Raw genomic sequence first — 8440 nt, forward strand, 5'->3', positions numbered from 1 at the left:
TTATAAAGGCATTTTTCTTTTTAAGCGTTTTATCAGTGCATCTTTCACTTCCTTGTTCCTCAGACTATATATCAGGGGATTCAACATGGGAATCACGGTGGTGTAAAATACTGAGGATACTTTCTCCTGGATGCGTGAGCTGCGGGAAGCAGGTTTGAGATACATGGACATGAGAGTCCCATAAAATGTAAGAACAGCTGTCAAGTGGGAACTGCAGGTGCTGAAGGCTTTGGACCTGCCCTCTGTCGAGTGCATGCGGAGGATGCTGGAGAGAATAAAGACATAAGAAATGATGATTGTCAGGCTGGTGACTATCATGTTAAATCCACCAATGACAAAAATCAAAAGTTCATCAATATAAGTGCTTGAACAAGAGAGTTTAATAAGTGGGATGATGTCACAGAAATAATGTTTAATGATGTTCGAGCCACAGAAATTCAGCCTTAATATACAACCTCCATGAATCATAGCATCGGTAAATCCAATTGAGAAGCCAGAAGCCACCAGCAGAGAACAGACTCGAGGGGACATGATGACATTGTAGAGCAGGGGGCTGCAGATGGCGACATAGCGATCATAGGCCATTACAGCTAACATGTAGCACTCAGAAATGACAAACATACAGAAAAAAAATAGCTGAGTCATGCATCCAGAATAGGAGATAGCTGTATCCCTGCATAAAAGCTCTGCCAGCAACTTGGGAGTAATAACAGAAGAATAGCACAAATCTACCAAAGACAGACTACTGAGGAAATGGTACATAGGGGTGTGAAGTTGGGAACTGAACCTAATTATTGAGATCATGCCGAGATTTCCTACCACTGTGACTGTATAAATCCCTAAGAAGAGGCAGAAAAGAGGCAGCTGAAGCTCTGGTTGGTCAGTTAGTCCCCAAAGAAGAAACTCAGTCACTGTGGAATGATTTCTTGTGCCCATTCTCTCCTGAGAAATCTGTGGAAATGAGAGGAAGACAGGCAGGGTCCCAGCTTGCCTCCGATTCCCTGTAGCCAGGTATCTCTAGTATGGAAACATGCAACAAAGGTTATCTTATCCCCTTGACACCGAGCTTGTGCTTTCATTGATGTTCAGGGACTTTGACACCCCCACTCCACCCACCTGCCCAAAGCCAGCACTCCGATAACATAGCAAGTAAGCATCTATTTAACTATGCTATGAATAAACTTTAGCAATCTCTCCAGTGTCTCAAATTCTTTTAGCCAAGTATAAAGCCTTTAACTCTAGAGTCGGAAGACAAAAGACATAGGAGAGGCTTTCTGAAGCAAATCAGCCAAAGGTGTTCGTAAAAAAAGGGCTGTGGACTGAGAAAATACTTTTGTGAATGACACATTTGCCTAGGGCTGGCCTGCCCCTAGGATTTCCTACAGAGAAGATGTCCATTGTTAGGTCAACTATAGTTGCCACGTCAAGGTTTCCAAGGATGTTCAACAGAATTCTCAGGAGCTATTCATAGGTCTTACATGAAATAAGTAGCCCATGATTTCAGACACACAGAGTTACAGAAAGTTAAAAAGGTTTCTTAACTGAGGGATATTTCAGAATCTCCTAGTGAGCTCTGTAACATACAGTACTTTCCAAACTTATCTGATGATAGAGTCCCCCGCCCACTGTTTAACAAAACCTATTTTAGACTCCGAAAACCTATTTTGGCTCAGAACCTTTTAAGAAACTGGTTTCATTTGCATGTGTGTTCCATTTTTAATCTGGTCCTAAGCTAATTTTCAGGTAGGAAGTTCATTCTTCATATACTTCAGTAAAGCGGAATGATGGTAGACTTCCCAAACGGTTTTTGCCTTCTGACTCTCTGGCCATCCTGTGGGCTAAGCCCACCTTTCTCATCAAGGCCCCTGAGCATGATTTAATGCCCTACGGCTGGCACTGATGCTTCTGGCAACGCCAACAACCAGATAGTGGTGCTTCCACTGGAAGTTCCCAGGTAGTGCATGCTATCTTCCACTCACACTTTTTCCATGAGGGGACGGGATGGCACATGGTCTGGCACTGCCTGCTCTGGGGCCAGCCAAGGCCTCATCTCTGAAAAACTGACCATTTTTCTTTAGTGTTGGGCTGTCATAAAGCCCTATCTAGACTCTCTCATGTCTACCCAGTTTATACGTAACTCTCCTCAGACATCTGGTTTAGCATTTTCTCAACCTGCTTGGCCCAGCACCTACCTTTCTGCTTGGCTCTTCAAGAAGTTCTTCACGCCGTCTTACTTTCAATCCAAGGACACATGAGGACAAGGCACAGCTCCCGTGGCCACTGGCCTTCCTGGGGATGCAGGTGCCTCCTTCTGATTTCCCAAACTAACTAAAAACAAAGAAGCTTCATAACACTGGATAGCTGTTTTCTGAGAAGGTTTCCAAATTCTGCAGAACACATGACTTTTGCAGCTGTCCTTCTCCCATCTTTCTAAATTAATTTAATTATTTTTTTAAAGGTTTTTACTTAAGCTTGAAGGACAGCGAGAGTGAGCAGAGGAGGGGGCAGAGATAGAGGGAGACAGAGGATCCGAAGCAGGCTCCGTGCTGACAGCAGAGAGCCCGATGGGGGGCTCGAACTGTGAGATCATGACCTGAGCGAAGTCAAACGCTTAACCAACGGAGACACCCAGGCGCCCCTCTTCTTCTCCCATCATGAGGGATGCAAATAGGAGAACCATGGGCAAAAGAGATTGTCCAATTGCTCTTAGCCTGATGTTGAAATACCCCGGAGTCTTCCTTTCCCTTTAGCCCTTACAAATCAGCAGGCACAGATGTAGTCTAGTCTCAGAGACAACACAGAGAGAAATGTCAAAGAATGTTCAAGAAGACACATTTGCTCAGTTTTGGCTTTTAATCTCTTCCCATGTGTGCCTTCAGACCTTCCTGAGCATCGCAAACACACCAACCAGTCTGGCCATGTTCTAATTCTCCCACACTTCCCCTACCTCCTACTGGCCTCTATGGAAGTAACTTGTCCTCCATCCTGTTCCTGTTCATTGCTCTGTTCGGGGGCCCTGAACCCGTCTGCCCTTTATTCAGGTGAGGATTCTCTCTCCCGTGTCTTTCCTACTCTTCACCCATTTCAGTGATTTAGGTCCTAGCTACTCGATGCAGAGTCAACAAACCCAGCACCAGCATCATTTGGAAATTTGTAAGAAAGGCACCATCTCAAAACCTCAACCATACCAACTGCATCAGGATCTAGATTTTAGCAAGATTCCCCACAGGATCAGTGTGCACATTAACGTGTGAGAAGCACTGTTGGAGGTTATTCTCTCCCGGAGCTGAAATCACCTTTCTTTGTTGTTTCTTCCCCTGAATCTCTTTTTTCTGCTTTTTCGATGTGCCAGAAAGCATCATGCCATCATGAAAAGCCCAGTTTTGAAGAACAGTTTTTTGTTTTTTTAATGAAGAGGTTTCTTTAGTCTTTTTTGCTTGCTTATTTATTCATTTGGTGGGGGAGGGGCAGGGGAGGAGGGGAGGGTATCTGAGGTGGGCTCTGGGCTGATAGCAGAGAGCCCGACGCAGGGCCTGAACCCACAAACCGTGAGAGTCATGACCTGAGCTGAAGCCAGATGCTCAACCGACTGAGCCACCCAGGCGCCCCTGAGAACAGCTTCTTCAGAACAGCTTTCTTGGATGAAGGATAAAAAACTGTATTTTACATTTCAGTATTTTGCCATCTGTATGTAGACTCAGAGACTTCATGGCAGTGAAATGTGCATGTCCAATAGCTTATTACGACAAATTGTATTACGCTTTTGTGTTTGCAGGGAAGACATGTTATAAAATGATACCTTAATCCACATAGAACAATGCTAGCAATGTTACACGTTAGCACTGTTAACAATGTTAGCAACGTGAGCTAGCACTCTGCAGAAAAATACTTTATTTAACCATCTGCTAAACAGTAATTTCCACCATTCCGGGGTTAAAACTTTTTATGTTGTTTTGGAACACTTTCCAAAGTGATCTGCTTACACTGACCCAGACCTGATTCAGATTCTCACATAATTTCAGGAGCTCGAAAGTAATCTGGTCGTGTCAAAGGTGTTTTTAAACATTTTAATGCACCACACGGTACTGTTAAAACTATGACAATTGAAACTATTTTACAAAGGTGGAGTCCAGATTAGCATTGCCGAGTAGAAATATATGCAGGCATATGGGTAATTTAAAATTCTAGAAGTCCATTTTTTTCCAAAAGTAAAAACTAGCAGCTGAAGTCAATTGTAATACTTCAGTTTACTTAACTTGATATATCCAAAATTTTCTCATTTCAACATGTTAAGATATGAAAATCCTAATGAACTATTTCATGGTTTTGTGTTTTTGGTACAGATCTTTAAAGTTGTTAGTGGATTTTATACCTACAGCACTTCTCAAATCAAATTAGCCACATTTTAAACGCTTAGTAGCTGCATATGGCTGGTGGCTACGATATTGGACAGCACAGGTCCAGAATATATATATTTTTAAATCTGACCTAATTGTCAAATCCCCATGACCCCCACCTTTTTAAAAAAAATTGTTTTGAAAGACAGAGAGCATGAGTGGGGAAGAGGTAGAGATAGAGGGGAGAAAGAGAAGACCAAGCGGGCTCTGCACCATCAGTGTGGAGCGCGATGTGGGGCTCGAACTCACCAACAGTGAGATCACGACCTGAGACGAAATCAAGAGTTGGATGCTTAACTGACTGAGCCACCCCAGTCTCAAGAAGGAAACCATCAGCACAGAGGTGCAAAAAGAGCACTGAACTATGAGTCGTAAGATTTAGTTCAACCACGGCTCTAAGACTTACTATATAATATTGGACTCCTCGTAAATTCTCTTAGAGGTTCATGTTTTAACCTGTAAAAGACAATAAATACTTTAATTTTTTTGTGCCAATTAAACAAGACAATAAGTATAAACACATTCTGTGCATTGCAAGGTCTATATAAATGTATTTGTAAAATTCCTACTTTAGATGTTGTGATCTCACAGCTTTATTCACAGATTCGACTCTATTTGCCCCTTTTTGGATGAGGGGGCAACACACAGCTGTGTCCAAGATGAGTGTCCACGGCCTCTGACAGCTATTGCTGTGGTTCAGTGGACTGCAAACGTTGGAACCTCCAGAGCTCCGGTGGATAATCAGGAGTTGATGTTAGAATCTGTTGCCATACTTCTCCAATATGAGCATTGTGAGTGTGAAACTCCCTTTCCTCCTCGGGACATGCTTGCTGAGTGCCTCTTCCTCTTCCTATCCTTTTTACGTTAGGAATAAAGTCGGGTTAATTATATCTTCTCATCCTTAAGTGTCTACAAGACCACAGCGAAAATGAAGAGAAGATTTAAATGAATCTGTGACTTCTAGTCTCGGTTTACGTATTGTATGTCTGGAAAAATAAAGATCAGTAATTCTCAAGAGTTTCTTCTCTCCTGGGGTTTACCGTATTTGTACATTTGTAAGAATTGTCCCTATCATTCTCTTTTTACATAAGTAAACTTCGCCGATTTACTGTGGTCATGTTTCTAGAGCCATGCAATTAATATAACCCAACATTAGGAATTATTTAGGACACAATGCTAAAGAAATGGAATGGATTTTAAAAAAGTATATTATTTTCTCATAGAAATTCTTTTAAACTATGGAAGTAGATTTCTAGTTTTATGTATATATTTTAAAGTTTATTTATTTTGAGGGTAAAAGTGAGAGAGAGAGAGAGAGAGAGAGAGAGAATGAGTTGGGGAGGGGCAAAGAGAGAGGGAGAGAGAGAGAATCCCAAGCAGGTTCCACACTATCAGTGCAGAGCTTGATGTGGGGCTTGAACTCACGAACTGTGGGATCATGACCTGAGCTGAAATCAAGTTGGCTGCTTAACCAACTGAGCCACCTAGGCGCTCCTAGTTGTACATTTTTAAATGACAAATGATGAAGCCTTTTTATTTTTTTTAATTAAAAATTCTAGGGGCACCTGGGTGGCTCAGTCGGTTAAGTGTCTGACTTTGGCTCAGGTCATGATCTAGCAGTTCATGAGTTTGAGCTCCGCATGGGGCTCTGTGCTGGCAGCTCAGAGACTGGAGCCTGCTTCCCATTCTGTGTCTCCCTCTCTCTCTGCCCCTCCTCCACTCATGCTCTGTCTTTGTCCCTGTCTCTCTCTCTCTGTCTCTTGAAAATAAACAAAAACATTAAAAAATGTTTCTAAGTTAAAAGAAATTTAAATTTTTATTTAAATTCCCATTAATTCACATACAGTGTAATATTAGTTTCAGCTGTACATTATAGTGATTCAACATTTCCATACAACCCCTGGTGTTCATCACATGATGAAATCTTTTTGATTTGTTAATTAAGCATACTTAAGCCCTCTATCATAGATTAGGCATACTGAAAGAGGATTTAACATGAATCCCTTCAGAACTTTGCAATCTAGTGAGGCAGATTATATTGTTCAACACACGACTAGCCTGACAAATGATTGTATGAAGGATCGTATGCAGTCCTCCGTGTACTAAGCAGTGGGTAGTGTTTGAGCTCAGAGAGTAGCAGAGCACTACTGTCTATAGTGATAAAGATAATCTTTATGGAAGGGTAGATTACATTTTTTAAAAATGTTTATTCATTTTTGAGAGACAGAAAGAGAGAACATGAGTGGAGAAGGGGCAGAAAGAGAGGGAGACACAGAATCTGAAGCAGGCTCCAGGCTCTGAGCTGTCAGCACAGAGCTTGATGTGGGGCTTGAGCCCATGAACCATGAGATCGTGACCTGAACTGAAGTCAGACACTCAACCGACTGAGCCACCCAGGCATGGCTGGGAGGGTAGATTTTACACTGAGCCTTCAAAAGTGGGGACAATTTGCTCAAACTGAGTGAATACAAAAGGATATTCAAGGAGTAGAAAGGTCCTAAGCAGAAAAAGTCTAGGAAGCAGAAAGTGGAAGGAGTATGTAAAGAACCTTGGGATAAAGGCAGCAGGGTCAATGCTTCCTCTTTTTGATTATGGGCAACTCATGTCAGGGATGGCTCTGGGGCCAGCCAGGCAGTCCCTAGCAGTGGCTTTCCGGGACGGTGAGCACCATGTGCTTGGTGACCTCCGGACGAGCCTCTACTGGCACCCTTAACTGACAAATGCACTTGAAAACTCCAAACTTTCAGAACAAACTACTGGACTCAGGTCTAGCTGTGGCAGAAATTATGACATTATTTGTTTTCAATGACTTCACAATTAGTTAGTATCTGCTACAGTAAGACATATGCTAAATTTTTGGAAGTGGCGAAAAGGTGGATCAAACCTAGTACTTGCTGTGAAACAGTTTCTGTTCTTAGGTAAAAGCGCTTTTGGTGCCAGTCATATTTCCCCAGCTATTTTTCTTGTTTTTAAATTTTTTTTGAAGTGTATTTGTTTGGTTGATTTATTTATTTATTTATTTGAGATTGAGAGAGAGAGAGAGAGAGAGAGAGAGCAGGGGGGGAGCAGAGAGAGAGAGGGAGAGAGAGAATCCCAGGCAGGCTCTGCGCTGTCAGCACGGAGCCTGATGTGGGGCTCGAACCCACAAACCGTGAGATCATGACCCAAGCCAAAACCAAAAGCCACACATTTAACTCACTGTGCCACCCAGGCACCCCCTCCCCAACTATCTTTCTTCTGTGCTGACCACCACTTTGGCACCTTCTTCCACCACACGCATGCACATGTACGCAGGCCTCCTTACTGTTTGGGAACTTGTTGAAAGAGGGATAATTTCTCATTCATCACTGTGTTCCTAGAACCTAACACAATGCCTGGAATATAGTTGAATTTGCTCTTTTCACCATCTTATCCCCACCAGGCATCTAATTCAATCAATATACTTTGTTTTTGGGTGCCTGGGTGGCTCAGTAGCTTAAGCATCTGACTCTTGGTTCGGCTCTCGCTGCTAGCTCTCTGTCAGTCTCCAAATCTCACATGCTTATTCTCTCTCTCTCTCTCTCTCTCTCTCTCTCTCTCTGTGTCAAAACAAATGGATAAACTTAAAAAAAAAAACTTTGTTTTCTCCTATCTAGAAAATCATGATCTGAGAAACCTGAAAATAGGCCAACTTAGAGGGGAGGATTTCCATTTACCAGAAAAATTGCAAAATGAGATCAACTTTTTCATACAGCTTTATTGAGATATAGTTGGCAAATAAAAATGGCATATATTTAAGTCGTATAATGTTATGATTTGATATACACACATGCACACACACATTGTGAGTGGTTTCCACAATCAAGCTAATTAATGCATCCAAAACCTCACATACTCGCAATTTTAAAAAGCTTTCATTTTTAAGATGAATAAGTTTTGGGGATCTAATACACAGCTTGGTGCCTCTAGTTCAGAATATCATATTGTATACTCAAAATTTGGTATGAGATCAACTCTTAACCAAAAGAAATCAGTCATGAATGATAAATTTTATGGTATTAGAA

General features: G+C 42.0%; 1 protein-coding gene across 1 annotated transcript; it reads right to left on the reverse strand.

The window, feature by feature from the left end:
* On the reverse strand, positions 1-1967 carry LOC101093294 (olfactory receptor 8D4). Its single transcript, XM_023238983.2, has one exon. It carries the CDS (start codon positions 934-936, stop codon positions 1-3), a length of 936 nt encoding a protein of 311 aa, XP_023094751.2. The 5' UTR covers positions 937-1967.
* Between the last annotated feature and the right edge of the window lie 6473 nt (positions 1968-8440).

This window comes from Felis catus, chromosome D1 (genome assembly GCF_018350175.1).
Source record: "Felis catus isolate Fca126 chromosome D1, F.catus_Fca126_mat1.0, whole genome shotgun sequence".
Taxonomy (NCBI): domain Eukaryota; kingdom Metazoa; phylum Chordata; class Mammalia; order Carnivora; family Felidae; genus Felis; species Felis catus.